The sequence below is a fragment of the Sylvia atricapilla genome, chromosome 18 (assembly GCF_009819655.1).
Source record: "Sylvia atricapilla isolate bSylAtr1 chromosome 18, bSylAtr1.pri, whole genome shotgun sequence".
NCBI classification, from domain to species: domain Eukaryota; kingdom Metazoa; phylum Chordata; class Aves; order Passeriformes; family Sylviidae; genus Sylvia; species Sylvia atricapilla.
The window spans coordinates 3,846,490-3,864,881 of record NC_089157.1 but is presented as its reverse complement, the minus strand read 5'-3'; the positions used below and the strand labels follow the sequence as shown (position 1 = coordinate 3,864,881).

At 54.2% G+C, this 18,392-nt stretch overlaps 1 protein-coding gene across 4 annotated transcripts in view; it reads left to right on the top strand.

Moving 5' to 3' along the window:
- SEPTIN9 (septin 9) overlaps positions 1 to 18,392 on the top strand; it is a 142,744-nt gene that overhangs the window by 82,805 nt on the left and 41,547 nt on the right. For all 4 annotated transcript variants that reach the window (XM_066332094.1, XM_066332096.1, XM_066332093.1 and 1 more), the window contains one exon: positions 920 to 1,585. In XM_066332094.1, coding sequence (XP_066188191.1) covers positions 920 to 1,585 — 666 coding nt within the window. The remainder of the gene's footprint in view (positions 1 to 919; positions 1,586 to 18,392) is intronic.

The window sequence follows — 18,392 nt, the reverse complement described above, 5'->3', positions numbered from 1 at the left end:
TTTCATAATTGGGCAGATCGTCCTTGAAAAGACCTTGTAGAGGTAGAGAGGTGCTCCATTTTACCTCCATTTTCTAACTTGCTAGTTAAAGCTCACGGCTTGTGAGGCTGTAATATAGGTAAGGAATAATAAACACCTAGTCCGAACATGAAATTGTGACTCCTGTGTGTTAATTCCAGCTCTAACATGAAGAAGAAAAGAAGATAACAAAACCAAGAAGAGGGTATTTAGAGCCTGTGGTTTTTCAATGGGATCCAGCAGTGGTTCCCTTTCTGTGGGGTTCAGCCTTTTGTTTCTGCCTGGCTGGGTCCTGTAAGGAGCAGGGATCAGTTGTCCCTTTCCTTGTATCAAGGTCTCAAGTCCATGTGCTCAGAACACTTCAGGCTTTGATTCGTGTGGTCTATAGGCTTGTTTTTGAGGATGTGAGCTTCTGTGGCTGCCACCTTTGGTTTTCTTGCTGCATTTATATGGATTTGGTGCCCTCCTGGGACTGTTTTCCTGTTGGATTTTGCTGGCAGTGCTCCCAGGAAAGCCTGTGTTTATCTGTGTGCCCTTTGAATGTGAGAGGGAAAGCAAGGTGTTGGAAGATGGATCTCTGTCTTCCTCCAAATCCAGCGCCCTGCTCTGCTCTGCCATACCATGGTGGTACCTCTGCTCCGCTCTGAGTGTGGGATGGAGGGCAGTGTGGGGATGATTTCTGCTCTGGGGCTGAATTCCCTGCCCCTGATTTCTTTTATTACTGAGTTTTTAACTTGTGTGAAGAGGCAGGGCCTTTAATCCCCAGCTGTTTAAATGGATTGAGTCCTGGGATGAAGGAGCAGAAATGGAGTTACGGGCCTTGTGCTGTGTCTGTGGAGCATCTCTGGAGACACTCAGGTGGATGGTAACTAAATCCTCAACTACTTTTCGTGTTTTTCAGCTCTGAAAAGATCCTTTGAGGTCGAGGAGGTAGATCAGTCTTCAAATTCCTCCACCCCACAGAGACGGGCCCCAAACACCCTCCTCAGGTCCACCGTGTCCAGCTCCACGCAGAAGTTTCAGGAACTCGGCGCCAGGAATTCGGAGCCCTCCACCCGCCATGCGGACCCCGCAGCCCAAAGATCCCCCAAACCCCCTCTGAGGAGAGTGGAGCTCTCTGGACCCAAACTGCCCGAGCCGGTGTCCAGAAGAACAGAAATCTCCATCGACATCTCATCCAAGCAGGTGGAGAACTCCGGCTCGGCCTTATCGCGGTTCGGCCTCAAGCGGGCGGATGTGGGGCACAAACCCCCCGAGCCGGCGGCCAGGAGGACTGAGATCACCCTGGGCAAGCCCCAGGAGCTGCGCCGGGCCGAGGCCCCGCCGGCCTCCAAGATCCCCGAGCTGCCACAGCGCCGGGCTGAGCCCGCCGCCGCTGCCATCGCCGCCAACGCTGCCGCGCCCGACGCCGCCCCGCGCCGCCTGGACATCCAGGTGGCCAGAGCTGCCGAGGGCCCGGCCACGAGGCCAGCAGAGAGCTCCGAGCCCGCCCTGCCCGCCCAGCACCACCAGGCAGAGCCAAAGCCGCAGCCGGGGCCCGCGGAGAGCGCGCCCAAGAGAGAGGAAGGTGAGTGCAGCGTGGGCACTGCCTCGGGGTGATGCCCTGGGGAGGCTGAGCTGGACAGAGCGGGAGAATAAAGTAGATATTCATTGAAAGGCCTTTAAAACACACCTTGGGCAGGACAAGAGCCTTAGTCCAAGGTAGACTAAGAATGGTCACAAAATGGACATCCGGTCACGAGGTTTCACACTTTTATGGGTTTTGGTCCATTTGCATGTTGGGGTTTAATTGTCCAATTACACCTTCAGGTTGTGAGGTCTCATCCTTCTTTTTCCTCCCTTCAGCTCACCCTTGTTTGTGCTTTTAGGCCTGAAAATTGTCCTTGGTCTTCAGCAGGAAAAGGAATCTGTGAAATGAGCTTACTGGCACTTAATATGAGGCTCAGAACTACACCCCTGGGCAGCACAGAATCTGAAAAACATGAAAGCTGAAACTGCAGGCATTAAGGTGTCACACGAGAGATGCCAAGCTGCCTTTTCAGCTCCTGTGGTGATGCCTCTCAAGGCTGCTCTGGGATCTGTGCTCAGCTGTGTCCACAGGCAGAGCTGTTAGCCTTGGGTTTATCCTGTCTGAAAGAGCTGTCAGGTTCAATAAGAAATTCTGCCGAGTCTAGAAGAGAAAAAAAAAGGAAATGCCAAAATCCTGAGTGCTGGGAAATGACAGTTGTGCCAGCTCAGGCCCTGTGCAGACCCACAGAACCCTGGAAAGGCTCTGAGGTGTGGGAGAGGTGCTGGCTCTGGAAGTGTTGTTGGGATATCATTGTTTGGTGGTGTTGTTTATGGTTGTGGGGCAGGAACCGCCTCTTCATTTGCAGAAGTCAGAGTTTTTTGACCTTGGAGACAAAGTCTAATAACAACATGGACCAGAGCCACTACTAAACTGGAGATCTGGCTTGTATTAGCTCTATCTTGTTTTCAATTAATTCCATATTAAAACTAGCCTCCCTCCCTTGCCAGCTGTCATTTCTTCTCCATAATTTTTTGGAGATTTTCCTTTCAGACCTGCTAATTACTTTTCCATTCTCCATTGCCCACGAGCTCTCTCCTGTGAGGGATCCAGTGGTTGGGTGGAGGGCACCTCGTCCCTCTCCACCCTGTGCCTCTCCCTGGGGGCTGTGGGATGGGGTGGGGTGGCTGGGCCAGGACCTGGGAGGTCCATGCCTGGCCCTGGAGCTGGAGCAGGGGTTCCATCCCCTCTCCTGGGTGCAGCCCTGTGGTCACACTGACGTGCCTGTGGTGTGTGCGGGTGTAAAACCAAGCCAGGAGTCAGCAGGGGAGCTGATATCAAACCTGCAGGACTCAAGGGGGGAGTTTCTTACTGTGTGTGGTGTAGATAATGGCTTTTCTGAGCTGGGCTTTTTTACAGGTTGGGGCATCTCCAGCTGAGCTCTGAGCCCCAGCCCAAGGACGGGGTTTGTGTGAGCTCCCCTCTCTGCCCCCAGCTGCTGTGTTGGTGCTCAGGAGGCCCATCCTGCCCCGTGGGGGGGTGCTCAGCCTCATCCTGCTGGGTCTGGGCTGCTCTGAGTGTCCCAAGCTCTGAACCCCACCGGTGGCTGGGCACTTTAAGAGCAGAAGGCTGTCTGAGCTGCTGAATGCTCCAGCTGCCTGGGGCAGGGAGAGAGAGGGACAGCTGCTGGGATGAGTGTTACCCCTGAGGCCAGCTGTCTGGAGTCTGCCTTGCAGCACCAGCCAGCCTGGGGCTGGTACAAAAGGGGCTTTCAGTCCAAATGTCCAAGAACCATCACAGAATGGTTTGGCTTGGAAGGAGCCCTAAAGATCATCTAGGTCCAACCCCACTGGCACGAAGAGCCAGAAGACGAGGCTGGAGGGGTTGTGAGGGCTCTGTCTCCTTTTCCCTGTGTCAGCACAAGGGTACAGCCCAGGCTCACTGCCAGAGCACATCCCCTTCCTGGTCATCTCCTCCTCCACTGCCATCACTTGGGGTTGTCCTGCTTTGCTCTCACACAGGACCCCATTTTGGGGTGCTCCTCCCCTCGCTCCACAACACCCACCCTAAGGTGATGCTGGGCAGGTGCATGGCCTCCCTCCTTGCTGCTGGTGCATGAACACAGAGAGATCTGGGGGGCTGCACAGGGACCCTCAGGATGTCCCACAGAGGACACATTGCCAGTGCTCACCAGCTCCACTGCAGCTTTGGCCCCACCACAACCCTCCAAGTGAAGAGCTTGGGGGAACTCTGATGTCTCTGATGCCTCTCTGATGTCTGCAGCAGAGACAACGTGTGGCAGCTCCTGCTCCAGGGTTTGGGTCAGCAGGAGGTGCTCCTGGGGCACTGGACACCCCTGGATCCCGTTGCTGGTGGCTCTCCAGCACAAACAGCTGAGCAGGGGATGCAGGCAGCTGCCTCCAGCTGCCCTCACTCCTGTGCTGGGACTTGCCTTCCCCAGCTGTCAGGCTCAGCTGCCTTGCCCTGCTCCTGGAGGTATGCAGGAGAGCGTGTTGTGCAGGAAGAGGCCGGTCAGAGGAGAATAACAATCACAGGGAGCTTGGCAGTTCACACCAAACCACAGAGGAAAGGAGTAATTTCAGTGCTGAACTTCATTAGGGCAGCGTGGCTGGCGGTGTGGGCTGAGCCTGCTCCAGAGCTGGGCTTCCCGAGCTGGGAGGGGAGCAGGAGGTGTTTAATGGGGCAAGAAATATTCCTTCCCATCCGTGTTCTCCCTCTCTGAGTCTTTGTGCTCTCCTGCACTCCCTGGGAAGCATTTCCTTCGTTTGTGCTGGTATAATTCAATAATTGAATTGGGCCAGCAGTGACAGGGAGATGGGACAGAGGCACCCCTACCTGAGGGATGTGCTGCTGCAAAGGTGGATTTTGTGTCCCCCAGATCTCCAGTGGAGATGTCAATGGAGATTTTGTGTGGCTGGTGCTCTCCAGCTGGGACAAGGAAATGTGATGTGATGACCAGGGGATGTGGATTGCTGTAGTTGAAGTCTGCCAGGGGAGTGTGAGCTGGGCTGTGCAGTGGGTGCAGGCAAGGAGAGGACATGCAGAGGGCAGAAAGAGGCACAAGCAATTAAAAATAGCTGTAAAAACAAGGTGAAGGGAAGGGCTGTTTCTGAACCCACAGCCTTGGGCACTCTGGGAGGCTGTCCTTGCTGTGCAGGACATACAAATTCACATTACCAAATATGAATATCCAAATGTGAGTGCCCCTGGGGGGGGGTGACCTCTCCCAGGCTCCTGCTGTGGGCAGCAGTTCACTCCCAGTCCCGGGGCACTGGGCTGGGATGGAGCTGGCACAGGAGGATGTTCCTGGTGGGAACAGGTCTGAGTGGGGCAGGTCTGAGCAGAGGTGTGGTGCCAGTGTGGCAGGAGCTGGTTCATCCCTGTGAGAAGAGGAACAGGGAATCATTGTGGGAGCAGCAGGGCTTCATCCAAAAACATCCACCTGCCCTTTGCAATGGAGAGATCTTGTGGGATCCTCAGGAGCTGGATGAGGGACAGGTGAATCCTCAGGAAAAGCCACATCAAATCTGTCATGGTTGATCCTGCCCCATCCTCCTGCCACAGCATCTCCTTCCACTGTGCTTCTCACCTCTGGCATTGGGCTTGTGTGGTTGAACATCTTGGCCTTTCTTGTTCCTTGCAATGTGTGGGGGGTCAGGCTCAGAGAGGGGAAGGCATTGCTGGCCCCAGACAATTTAATGGTTTCCATTTGGGTTTAATAGTCCGTTTCCACTTCCCCCAGTCTAAACCTGTTTGTATTGATGGCTCAGTGCTGGGTGAAGGCTCAGCTCTGGGATCTCAGGTGATGGGCTGGAAGCACCCCCAGATGAGAAATGATCTGATGCTCCTGTTTGTCTCCCCACAAGCTGCTGTGGTTGCCCAGGCCCTGGGGACAGCACTTGAGGCAGGCTCTGTCCCACCTCTGCTCCTGCCCCTACCCCTGGGCCTGCATGGTGGGGATGCTCTGGAGGTTTTTTAGGTAAATCAAAGCAGATTTAATGAATAATGGGAACATTCACCTAAAAACAAAAGGATGTGACCTTCCTCTGTGTCCCAACGTGGGTCTATGCAAAACATCTCTGAACCATCTCTGAGCTTTCAGCTTTGTTAGAGTCTGTGTCCCATGGCCATTTTGGGACAGCCACACAGGGTCCCAGGCACCTCCTAAAACTCAGCAGGGTCCCCCCATTTATTTTGCTGCACAACAAGCAGGGCAACATCAGGAGAGTGAAACAATTCTACTGTTTTCCCTCTTTTTTTTCCCAGCTGGAACCCTTACGGAAAGACTTTTCTTTAGAACTCCCATAGAGTCGGGTTAAAATTTAAACAATTTTAAAAATTAGAAATAGAAAATAAATTAAAAATAGAAAGAAGGAAACTTTGAGATCCACTGAAATCCTTGTGAAAAGCAAGGACCTGTTGCTGTGTGCTGGGAAGCTGTGGTGGGGACTGCAGCCCAGTGCCCTCCTACAATTTTCAAGCCCCCATCCTGGGTGGGCACCCAGGGATGGAGAAGTGAAGCCACACAAGCCTTTTGGGGTGACTTTCCTTCTGTCCTGTGCTGCTAGGGTGACACCAGGTGTGGGGCTGCAGGGGTTATCAGGGTTTGGAGAACTGTTAACACAGCGAGGCTCCCTGGGATGGAGAGCCCAGGGCTGAGTGGAGATGCAGTGAGTCACTGTTTCCAGCTCTTTAACTGTACAAAGAGATGAAAGCTGTAGGGAAATGTTTCCTCCAAAACCAGCTGACAGATCCAGGCTAGGTTATAGGCAGCCTTTTTTTTTTTTTCTTGTTATTATTTTTAATGGGAAAATTCCTACAGCCCAGGATTCCAAATAGAGGGGGCTGAGTGGGAAACGCTGAGTCTCGGTTTGTGAACTCAGGTGCCAAAAATGAGATAATCTGGAAAAATCCAGACCTGCAGGCCCAGTGACTTGGAAGGAAGAGCGGGAGCATGTATGGGGGAGAGGAATGTGTCCCATCACAGGGACACTGCCTGATCCAGGGCACCACGTGCAGGGGGAGGGCAATGCCTGCTCCCTGTCCCTGCGTGTGCCCTATCCCTGGCTGTGCAGGGAGCAGCCAGTGCCCCTCGGCGTGTGTTTTGGGGTGTGTTTTGGGGTGTAATGTGGGCACTGGGGATGCCAGGAGGAGGCTGGGTGGTGTGGCTGTGATGGTGCTGCACATCCCTGCCCGCCAGGAATGCTGTCCCCAAGCTCCTCATGTTGTGTCCATCTCTGGTCACACTGGCACACACGTGTCCCCTCTTTGCGTGGGCACAGCCTGTGTGGATGCAGTCCCATGTGGAAACTCCAGATGGACAGGACACACCCCAGGAAATGAGGCTGTCCACTGCAGCCAGGCAGACCCAGGAGGGTTTGTTTGCCTTGCTGGAAGTCCCTGAGGGCTCATAGGAGAAGCAGCGACCTCCCCAGTGGAACTTCATTATGCAAAGGGCCAGTTTCCCATAGGAAACACCACAGTTCCCACTTCCTTTCCCTGCCACACGTCTTAGACCAGGAGAGGGCGAAGCTGGGGATGCTGCATCCAACTTCAGAGGGATGTGGAGCTGCTGGAGCCAGTGCAGAGGGGGCCACAGAAATGCTCTGAGGGCTGGAGCCCCTCTGCTCTGGCCAGGCTGGGAGAGCTGGGTGTGTTCACCTGGAGAGGAGAAGGCTCCAGGGAAACCTCAGAGCCCCTGCCAGGGCCTGAAGGGGCCTCAGGAGAGCTGGAGAGGGACTGGGGACAAGGGATGGAGGGACAGGACACAGGGAAATGGCTTGTTTAGGTAAATCAAGGCAGATTTAATCAACAATGGGAACATTCACCTAAAACAGGGATGTGATTCCTCTGTGTCTCAGCGTGGGTCTATGCAAAACAGTCTGAACCATCTCTGAGCTTTCAGCTTTGTTGGAGTCTTTGTCCCATGGCCACTTTGGGACAGCCATACAGGGTGCCAGGTGACAATTAAAACTCAGCAGGGTCCCCCCATCAACCCAGAGGGCAGGGGTAGATGGGCTCTTTGGGGTTACATTCTTCCATGTGAAGGTGGTGAGGCCCTGGCACAGGGTGCCCAGAGCTGCTGTGGCTGCCCCTGGATCCCTGGCAATGCCCAGGCCAGGTCAGACACTGGGGCTTGGAGCACCCTGGGACAGTGGAAGGTGTCCCTGCCCATGGCAGGGGTGGCACTGTGGGGTCTCTAAGGTCCCTTCCTACCCAAAGCAGTCTGTGACTCCATGCTGAGCTGCAGGGTGACCTTGGCCTGGCCTTAGTGACCTGGCAGGCCTCTTCCATGGCTGGGCTGTGTCTGTGGGTGAGGCTGTGCATCCATGTCACCTCCTCAGCTCCTGACCCCTGCAGGAAGGATCCAGGGTGAACGTGTGTCTGTTGAGGTCAGAGCCCCCTGTTCCAGGTCCAGACTGACTGCAGGGTCACCTGGCTGTGGCTCCAGCTGGGGTGTGAGCCCTGAGCACCCTCAGGAACCCTTGAGGCCCCTCTGTGATGAAAACTTGCTCCTCTCTTGATGAAAACTCCCCTTGTGATGGAAACAGGGCAGCCCCTGGGCAGAGGTGCCTTTGCTGGCTGAGAAGGGGAGGAGTGCTCCCTCCTGCCGTGGGATTTGTGCTCATCCAAGCGGTGCAGAAAGGCAAAGGGAGATGCAGCCCTGGCTGAGGGGGGCATGTAAGAACCAGCTCCAAGAGTTTCTCTGTTTATCCTGTGGTATTTGCATGTCTGGAGCCCATGGCAGTCGTGCTGGGGAACATGCTCCCCACCCATCAGCTCCTTTGGATCCTCCAGCTTTCTCACATTTAGGTTAATCATCCTACGGGCTGATAAGGCAAATAAAATCCGTTATCTCGACCAAGATAAAACGAAGAGTTTGCTTTGATCTCCTGCGGCAAGGCCTGGCTGCTGGTTTTGTGACTTCTCTGCTGTCTGCTGGGGGAGGGAAGCGATGGCAATGGTGATGAACCTTCTGTAATTAAGGAATCCTTCTCTTTTAAACTATTTCTGGTGTCCCTGCCTGAGATGTTTCTGTTGGCCAGTGGTTGAAGGGACACCATAGGCTGGGTGCAGTGCCAACTCCATAAACTCTGTCAGAGGACTGAGTTGAGATTATAGAGAAATAACTTTGTTTGCGGAAGATCAAACGGTTGTTGTGAGCAGAAAAGATAAGTTGACAGCAAGCCAGTTGTGTTCTTTACACTCCTCCAGCAAACAAACAGACCCACAGACACTTTTACATTGTCCAAAATGCCGTGGTGAAGCTGAAGTGAATGTGGCTATAAATGGAAAAAGCAGCTGGTCTTGGATTGCAGCCTGTGCTCAGACTTCTTAGGGCCCAGTTTTTCTTACATCTGTTAGAGGTTTTAAAGGAGGGATGTGGGGAGATGAGCTGCTTTCCTTTGGGTTGGATAAATCTGGGTCACTCATTTCATTGGTCTTCTGAACTGGTCTCTGCACAGAAGTTCCCAGGGTTTCTCTAGGGTCACATGCATCAATGTTTTACCCTCTTGAATAATTTTGGTTTATCTTGGCACGAAGGTGGCACCAGACACGCTGGGAGACAAAGCTGGACCCAAGGGTCTGGTCCAAAATACTTTGCAAACAACAAAACTTTGCAGATATTTATGCATTTATGAAAAGCAAATAGTTTTAACAAACCTGAGGTTGCTGTGCCAGCCCAGGAGAGACAGCGTGGGCACTTGGGGTTGCTGGACTTGTATCACCTGCAGTTTGTTCTGTGTGGAAGCTGTAGGCTGGTTTTGGCATGGCAAAGGCCAATTGTCCATCCATGAAGGATGGCTGAAATGAAGCATTTTTCAACACCTTGAAGTTCAGAGGTTGATGATGCTCTGGCAAACAGGAGCATAACCTTGGATTTATGTTTAACTTTTCAACCCCTGAGAAGATGTCCAGGGTTTGTCTGAGACAAGTGGTCTTACCAGGTGTTCCCCTATATTATTCCCAGAGTCAGAGATGGAGGTGAAAAGGGATTTGCATCAGCACAGAACTGGGTAGGGCATTAATCCCTTGTTATTATGAGTGTTTGACAGACCCCAGCCAGCCTGGTCCCCTTGGGTCAGCTTGTTCCATTGCTGTGGAGGATCATGTACTGAAGTGTGTGTCAAGCTTATCCACAGTACTTTAACTTTTTATGGTGGCTGTGCCTTCCCCCCTTTCCTCCTCTCCTGCTGCACATGGAGTGGGACAGACATTCCTTCCCTGTTTCAAAGAAAAGCTCAGCTTGTGGTGATCTCAGAGTAAGAAGATTAGATGGGAATCCAAAAGGATGTGGTGCCTAGGAGGAGAGGGCAGTGATAATGATATTTAAGCTCATGAAAGGAGCTCTCTCAGCCACAGCTGTGTGCTAACTCACAAGTCTTGAGTTGTAGGGCATTGCTTTCAACTCCAGCTCAAATGCACCTGGGGCATGTTTCATGTGGGCTGGGTAGATCTGGAGGGACATCACAGGAACTGCCCTACCCAGCTGGGGCTGGAGCCCCTGCCTGTGTTTGCTTCCCCTGTGTTATGTGGATGGGGAGTTTTGCTCACTCTGCTCTGTGTTTGCTCTGCTCTGGGAGCCTGTGCTGTTCTCTGCTGTTGCACTGATCAGTTGGAGTGCTCTGGACCCTTCTCTGAAGCTCTGGCACGTGGAGGTACAGGATGAGTCCCTGGGTCTAGTCTCTGAAGCTACAAAGGTGCAGGTACATGCTCTGTCTCATGTGAGAGGCACTCAGGGCACACACTGGCAACTCCCCCTCATCTGCAGTGGAAATCAATTTATGGATCAGGAGCCAGAAAAAGACTGAGGAGATGGCAAAAGCTTGTATGGCAGGAGAGCCTGGTCAGGACCCTGCCTCTGCTGTCCACTCCTCTGTTGTCCTGGAGGAATCCCTCTACCCACTCCAGCTTCTCCTTTTGTAACAGGGAGCTGGTGATTGTGGCAAGATGTCTGAGGTTCACTCCTTGCACTGGGTTCTTTCTTCTTCCGGGTTCAGCTGGTGATTAGGAATTAGCTGGTTCTGCTTCCAGAGGTGCAGAGGGATTGTGCAGGGTGTGAGAAGCCACTGCCCAGGTCACTGGAGTGGCTCCACAAAGGGAGGTCCTGAGCTGTCCAGGAGGAAAGGGATGCATCAAGTCTTTTCTCTATCAAAACCTTGCCAATCTACCTTGCTTGGTCCTGAATTTGAAAACCCCATAGTTTGAAGAGGAAATAGAAATTTGGAAGGCAAGCTTTGGATGTGTGGGGAGCAGATGTGGGATGGATTGTGTCTTCTGGGTGATGAGTGTTGGAGGCTGCTGGCACTGAGGGACGAGCAGGGGCATTTGGATGCTCTTTGCCTCACGTCCTCTTCCCCTGCTTCCATCTGGTGCAGGCTGGATGGAGAATGGAGATTACCTTGGAATTGTCCAGATATGTCCTGGGAAAAAAAAAGGAGTAGATCTGAGCAGCTTTTCTGATAAAACATAATTGTTTAGACAAACTCTGGCTGAACTTGCTTCCTCCTGTATCCCAGCGTGCAGATAAATGGGGTGGAAGTGGGAGGCCAAGTTCACTGCTGGGGCCCTCACTGGGGTCACACCGCCCCCAAGACCCCCTGTCCACCCCTTTTGGTGGCCTTGGAGAAGATGAGAGGATGCAGTTGAGTGCTGAGGGTGATGGCCTGGCTTTGGGTAGTTCATTGCTCCGAGATGAGATGGGAACCTTGATCAGGCAGCACATCGGGGGTGTGGGTGGTCCTGGGGAGCAGCAGTGAATCCATCACGCTCCAGCTGCTGAGGCTGGACCTCGACTCTGTGGGGTGCAGGAGGTGAATGTGCTCCAGCCCTGTTCTCTCCAGGCCTGGCAGGGCTGGGTGTAGGGTGGCTGGGCAGGTCTGTGCCCCTGAGGGATTCCTGTTTGAGCTGGCAGTGATGGGGCAGTCAGGGTTTGGGTGGGATGTGGCTGCTGCAGAGGTGTTGCCCTGCCCTGTGTGGCTCCTGCCGAGGTCTCCAGGAACTGCTTTGTGGAGTCAGATGAAATCTGAGAGCCCGCCACAACACTGATGTTCCTCCCACCATTCCTCAGGGAAGCAGTCCTCCTTGCCCTACTTTGTGTAGTAAATAAAAGTTTATTTACAGCCCAGGAGTGCACGCCCTGAGGTTGGGAGGTGAAGGGTTCCTGCAGGGCCCTGGAGCAGCTCTGGGGTTTCCTTTCTGCTTTGTGCCTTCAGTTCCTGGCCAGAAGAGTCTTGGGAAGGAGCAGCCCTGGGAGTGGAGCTCAGGGGAAGCAGAGCCCTGTGCGTGGGCCTTGGGGCATGGCTCTGTGTCCCCATTCAGGGTCCCGTGTCCCTGTCACCTGGAGAGGGACTGAGAGGAGATAACGAGTGCTCACAGGTGACACGTGGGCTGGAGCAGCCAGGGACAGCAGCAGGAGGTGAGCTGCCATCCATCTGTCCCCATCCTTGGCTCAGGGTGGGGACGGGGCCGAGGGGGATGTGGGCACGGGGCTGAGCTCTGCTGACCTCTGGGGGGTTTCCAGCTCTGCCCTGACACTGCCCAAAATTCTTCTGCAGAGCTTCAGGGAATGAGCATTTGTCTTCTCCTCCACTTGGAGTGGGAAGGGTCTCTTTGGGGTTATTTCAGCCCGTGTGTGGGACAGATTATTTATGGGGCAGTCGTTTGAAGGGCAGGCAAACCAAAGCCATGATTTGGGCTTCACTGAAAGAGCAAAGCTGGGAAAGCTTCACATCGTGGCTGCAGAGACAAGGGGGCATGTGGCTGTGGCTTTCTGCTGGGGTCCTGTGCTGTGTCCCTTGGGAGAGGCACAGAGAACATTGGAGTTTCTGCTTTTCCTTCTCATTTTTCAGACATGCAAGATTAATTGCTCTCTTTTATTGTCCGCAGCAATATTTATTTTGCTGCTCTGCAGCAGCGGGGGCTGGAGAGGTTTCACAAACTGAATTTTCCCTGGGACAAGCCCCTCCTCTGATTTCACACTTCCAGCTGCCAGGCTCGGTTTTAAAACCGAGGCTGAAAAGATTTGAAGGGCAGAGCAATGCCTCACAGGAAATGGCTTAAGCTTCCTGCTCCCAAGATGGTGTGAGTGTTAAAACAGAACTGGAGAAATATTAGACATCCTACATCCGGCCTGGCTGGGGAGGGTGACCCTGGGGTGATGGGATGGAAAGTCTGGACACCTTCTCCCCTGGCAGCTTCCGGCAGGACGAGGGGCCCAGAGGGTCCCCCTGACTTTATGGGGAAAAATGGGCAAAGGGTTTCCTGCTGCCCTGGGCTTCGCTGTGTTCTGCTTTTGTGGGAGAGAACCGGAGGAAAGGTGTGGGGCAAAATGTCATCAGAGTGTTTCCAGCAGGGAATGGGAGTTGGGAAGGAAGTGGTTCTGATGAAATGTTTGTAGCAGTTTATCCACCCTGTCCCAATCCGGAGGGAGAGGTCTGGGGTAACTGAGTCGGAGTTGGTTTGTTCGGGGCTGGAGTTAGACCTTCCTCAGCCGCTGGTGGAAATCACTGCTGAAGTGATGATTCTCGGCTTCAGCAGCGGCCAGGGAATTCTTCCAGCACGATAAATTCCCGCTTGGTGCCGGCTGAGCACCATCTACCTGGCCAGGCAGGGAATAGCAGCTGCCGTGTGCAGGACAGACGGACAGGGCTGCCCAGAAATGGGAATATCCGTGTGCTGGAGCCTGGGGAAGGACAGGCAGGGATGGGCTTCCATGGGCAGGGAGGACCACACTGGATTTCTGTCACAGCTTCAGCTCTCCGGGGAATGCTGGCCTGGTGTGGAAAGCTTCTCCAAGCCCTGGTTTGCTGGCTGGAGTGTGGAGATTTAGGGAATTTTGTTCAGAATGTTATCAGTTGGATAAAAAAATACATCTGAGGCACATGTGGGAGTCTGCAGGTGCGGGAGGAATGAGGTGGAGGCTGTGGGCAGAGCAAGAGGAGGAGTATGGTCACAGCTCACTCACACTCACATCCTCCAGCACTCACTGAGAACCCTAAAATTGCCCACAATGGAGAAAAAACTGGGAGCTGAGTCCCTTTGGGCGGCGTGCTCCAGCTCCAGGAGCAGCAGCGAAGTGTGTGGGTGCATTTTGGGGCGGGTGCGCCATGAATGGAGCATTATGCCGTGCTCCGAGCGCCCTGCCCCAGCCTTTCCGCCCTGACCCTTCCTTTCCTGAGCCCTTCCACGTGGGATGGGGGCAGCCCCGGCTGCTCTGCCACAGCACGGATCCGGAGGGGTGAGTCCCATCCTCAGAGGCAGCTCTGGGCCTGGCGAGGTCAGGGTTTGATGCCCGCTTTCCCCCTGGCACATAACCCCCTAATCCCTGAGCACTCAGCCCCTGGGGCTGGGGATTTGGCGAGGCACACCGGGCTGTTTTCCCAGGTTTTTCCGTGGGGTGCATTTCCTGGGAAAGCTCTGGCCGGCAGGCCTGGGGGAGGGGAAGATGAGGCTGATTTAAATCCCAGAAGCAGTCCCAGCTGGCTGAAAGCTGTGTCTGCAGCCTGCAGTACATCAGAGGTGCCCAGTGCTCCTGGATCACGGGCTGGGGCTGGGGGAGCCAGGCACTGCAGGGTGTGGGGACAGGAGAGGAGGGGTGGGCAGCACCAGGGCTGAGGGGCACAGGCTGGGGCTGTCTGGGGGCAGAAATGCAGTTGTTTCCCCAGGAGTCATCCCCACTGGCCTGTGGCTGCCTCACTGTGCAGGACCAGAGGGGTGTTTGGGCAGGGGATGTGCCTAGAGAGGCTTTGCTGGCCCAAAAGGTGCTTGGGTTTAGGGCTGCTTTTATCCTCCCTGTTCCGTCAGCTGCTGAATGCAGATACTCCTGCAGCATCTTTGGGTTTCAGGTGGGGTGGGGGAATGGGGGGAATTCATGGGGAAAGTGAACATCCTTCCCCAGGAGTGTCCTGGTGCCCTTGAGGGAGCTCAGCAGCCCCAGGGTGTGCTGAGGCTGCAGGAAGGAGCCCTGGTGCTGTGTGATCCCTGCTTGGGGGGATTATTTGTCTTCTCAGAGACAAATGGGGCTGCCCCTGCCAGCCCTTCCCTCCGTGTCACTGTGGGTCAGGGTATCCCTGTGTGGGACATGCCCTCCTTCCCACGGCTCCTGCAGAGGGACACAGAGCCCTGGGGCTGCAGCTCTGGGACAGGCACAGAAAGGTTTGGGAAGAGGTTTGGAAAGGGCTCCGTGAAAGGCTCTGTGCAAGGGCAGGGGGCAGTGCTCGTCTTGCTGAACCACAGGTCTGCAGGGAGGCCAACGTTTGTCTTAAGTCTTTCTTAAAGCTTGTCTTTCTAAAGCTTGTCTTAAATCTGTGATCTGGAGCCCAGGGAGTGAGTTTTAGCCAGTCTCTGTGAAACTGGGGTTCTTCCTTGCCCTGATGAGCTCTGGAGGAGCATGGATTGGGATGGGAAGGGCAGGGATGTAGAGGGGGGCTGTGCTGGACCTGCCTGCATCCCTCAAGGGATGGATCCAGCGCCCAATCTTTGCCTCAAAAGCTGATTTTCCCTGTTGCTCTTCATCTGGAAAGTAAATTTCCACTACAGCCTTTGCTTGAATGGTCCCAAACTCTGGATCCAGGGTCTTAAAGCCCTCAATGCTTTTTCTTCAGGTTAAAAAACATCACTGATGGTTGATAGATTCCCAAGTGTTCTTGTGGGCTTGTGGGGGGACCTGTGCCCCCAAGAACAGGCTGAAGTCAGCAGCACTCTCTGCTCTCAGCTTCAGGAGGCTGTCAAACATGAGGGCTGTATCCTGCAGAACTGAAAACCTCAAGCCCCACTGAGGCCCGTGACCTTTAAGGAGTGTCACAGAGAGGAGCCTCTGCCTTTGTCTCAGACCAGGGCTGGGGAGGAGGCTCTGAGCAGAGCTGGGTGGCTGCAGGGCTGTCCTGGCTTCCCTGGCTTGGTGTTTGGGAGGCAGTGGGGCTGCCCTGGTTCCACAGGGGGATGGGGCTCAGTTTGGAGCTCACTGGGTGCTGGCCAGGCTGAGATGAGGGTTTGAGCAGCACAGCACCCCGTGGCACCCATTGCTGGGGGGCAGCATGTGCTGTTCCCTCCTCGGCTGCTCATGGGATTGGCAGTCTGGAGCATCCTCATGACACTTTCTCTAGTCCTTGTAGGAAATGGAGACAAGGCTGGGAGGACCCTTGGTGTCCTGTGGGGTTTGTGTCCCAAAGAGCTGCCCTGTGTAAGATCTCCAGGAAGTATGACCTGCTGTTACCATGCTGTTTGTGGGTGCTGTAAAGGTGGGGATTAGGTGTTAACAGAGCCAAACAGTACAAATGAACCCCAAAAATGTGCACCAGGCACTCATGGCAGCTCTGAAATGTTCCTTTCATTCACACCTGGAGCTAAGCTCTGCTTTCTTAGAGGTGGCTGCCCCCAGCAGCTCCTGGGATGGTTCCTGATAGTCCTTTGAGAGCTGCAGCAGCAGCTTCTGATTCAGGTCTCCCCCTCCACTCATCCAGCAAATGCAGCCACCTGCCCCTCTGGCTTCTGTCACTGTGTGTGGACACCTGCCCTTGGTCTGAGTGCTGGTCCCAGTCCCTGTAGTGCCCTGGAGGGTGGATGGAGACCTGGGTGCAGGTGCTGAGTGCTTCATTCTCCAATCATTGGTGTGATTGTGCTGCAGGTCTGCCCCAAAACAGTTCTCAAATATTGGTTCTGACATCTGTCTGTCTGTCTGTCCATCCGTCTATCAATTTATCTATCCATCTATCTTCTGCAATCTCTTGAGGAATATTACAGCCTAATTGGAATTAGGTGCCTAAATACCTTTTAGGATGTATGTCGTGGCTCTCCTGTGCCTCTGACCCCAGCTCTGCCCCCTCACCCTGATGCTGGAAGGGCATCAAACCCCGAGCTGTGCTCTGTCATGGGGAGCAGGGTGGTGGGAGCAGCTGGGGTGAGGGAGGAAGAGGCAGGATGCCCCTCTCAGACCTCCCAGGAAACACTAATACAGCTTCTTTCACATCATGGTGGAGCCCATTGCAGGCAGTCACTGTGTGACAGCTCAGCACGACTGGCTCAGGAGCTGATTTGCTGCAGACACCTTCTGTATTCAGTAGGATGAGGTGTTTCTCCAAAGAGCAGGTGAGGACATCGCAGCTCCAGGCCTGCCACCCCACCTTTCCTATTGCTCTCTCCAACAATTAGGCAGCTTGAATCCATCCTGCCGCTCATTTAAGCTCCTCCTTGAGCTACAGGATGTCCTGTGAGATTACTGAGTGCTTCAATGAGGGGCTTTCTTAGCTTGGCAGGGGCTGAGCAGACCCCAGAGAGCTCCCGTGCTGGGGGAAGAGTCTCTTGCCAAGTCGTAGGAGGAATTCCCACGTTCCTGTTCCTTCCTGCTGGCTGCCAAACGCTTGTCCTGTCCACAAAAGCTGATGTATTTGGTAGGATTTAACCTTTGCTCATAGAAGTGAATAATGGGGATCTTTTACTTTTGGTTTCTGGGTGTAAATTCACAGCTCAGCGCTGGTTTTGCATGCGCAGCACAGACCCACGGTGGGAAAAAAACGGAGGAGGGACAGAGGAACTTCGCTTGGGTGAAGTCCTCTGTACCCACAGCTGGGAGCCTGCAGAGAATTGCTCCTCCCTCCTGCCCTGCTGAAGCCCCAAACCAGGCTTTAGGTGCCAAGCAGACCTCACCATGCCAGAGAAGCACAAAGGCAGCCCTGTGGGATGCGGAATTTGGGATTTCTCACGCCCAGAGTGGCTGCAGGTCCTGCCTGGACAGACAGACAGGCTCCCACATTTTCTCAGTTGGCAGCAAGTACGTCCATGGAGTTTCAGGGAGGAGAAATGCTCCTTTTTGTTGCTTCTTTTCATGCTTAAGCAGAAGACACAGCTAGCACTGTTTTACTCTGCCCTGGACCCTCTTTTTGTTCTCTGGTTTGTGTCCTGTGAGCCCTGGTGAACACTGGTGCTGGTGGTTGCGACCATCATGTCATCAGCAGCACCCAGAGCTACTGAAATGGGGTGTGAACCACAGCTGGGCACCTCTGTGTGGGGCTGACCTGGTCTGGGGGCGGTGAGAATGACCCAAAGCTCAGCTCCCAAATCTGGGCAAAGAAGCAAAGTGAAAACCAGCAGGTCCAGGCATGGCCTGAACTCATTTCTGGAGGACACCAGCTTTGTCCCACGGGTGGGATCAGCAGGAGGGAACCCTGCACAGAGAAGAGACATCTCTGAAAGTCCCGTGCTGAGGGGTTGGGGCATCACACAGTTGTGACATGCTGAAGGTATTGCAGCAGATCCCCTCCTTACCTGGGCCTCTGTGTGGGCTGGTTGGGTTCCTCAGGGGAGCTGCAGTGAGCTCCAGAGGGACTTTTTCTCACTGCTTGGCACAGCGAGGTGCTCCCTGTCCTGGTGTAGGTGTTGTGTGATGCTGGACAGGAACCCAAAGCCCCACATCACCCTGCACCCAGCAGTGAGCCAGAAGTTGCCGTGCTCGAGGTCAGCTGTCCATCAGGGCAGTGTGTGGCCTCCAAAAAGCTGGAATGAGTCTCCATGCTGCTCCAGGATTTGGTTCTAATTAAAGGGACACCCATGTAGGTGACCCCAGGGCACTCCTCCTCATAGGGGTGGGGAGAAGCTGCTGATGGATTTGCTTAGGAGTGGGCTTGCAGTGGGACCCTGGGGAAGCAGCACGGAGAGGTCCAACCTTGCCAGTGTTTGCTGTTCCTGCACCAGCAATTCCATCCTGGAGCTAAAGTTCTGTGAGATCAGCAAAAGCAGGGGTAAAACTGAAATGGTTTTTGCTGCATGTGCATAAAAATCAGACCCACAGATGGGTGGGAATTGGAGTAATTGCCCCCAATATGACAAGGTGCTGATTATAAGCACA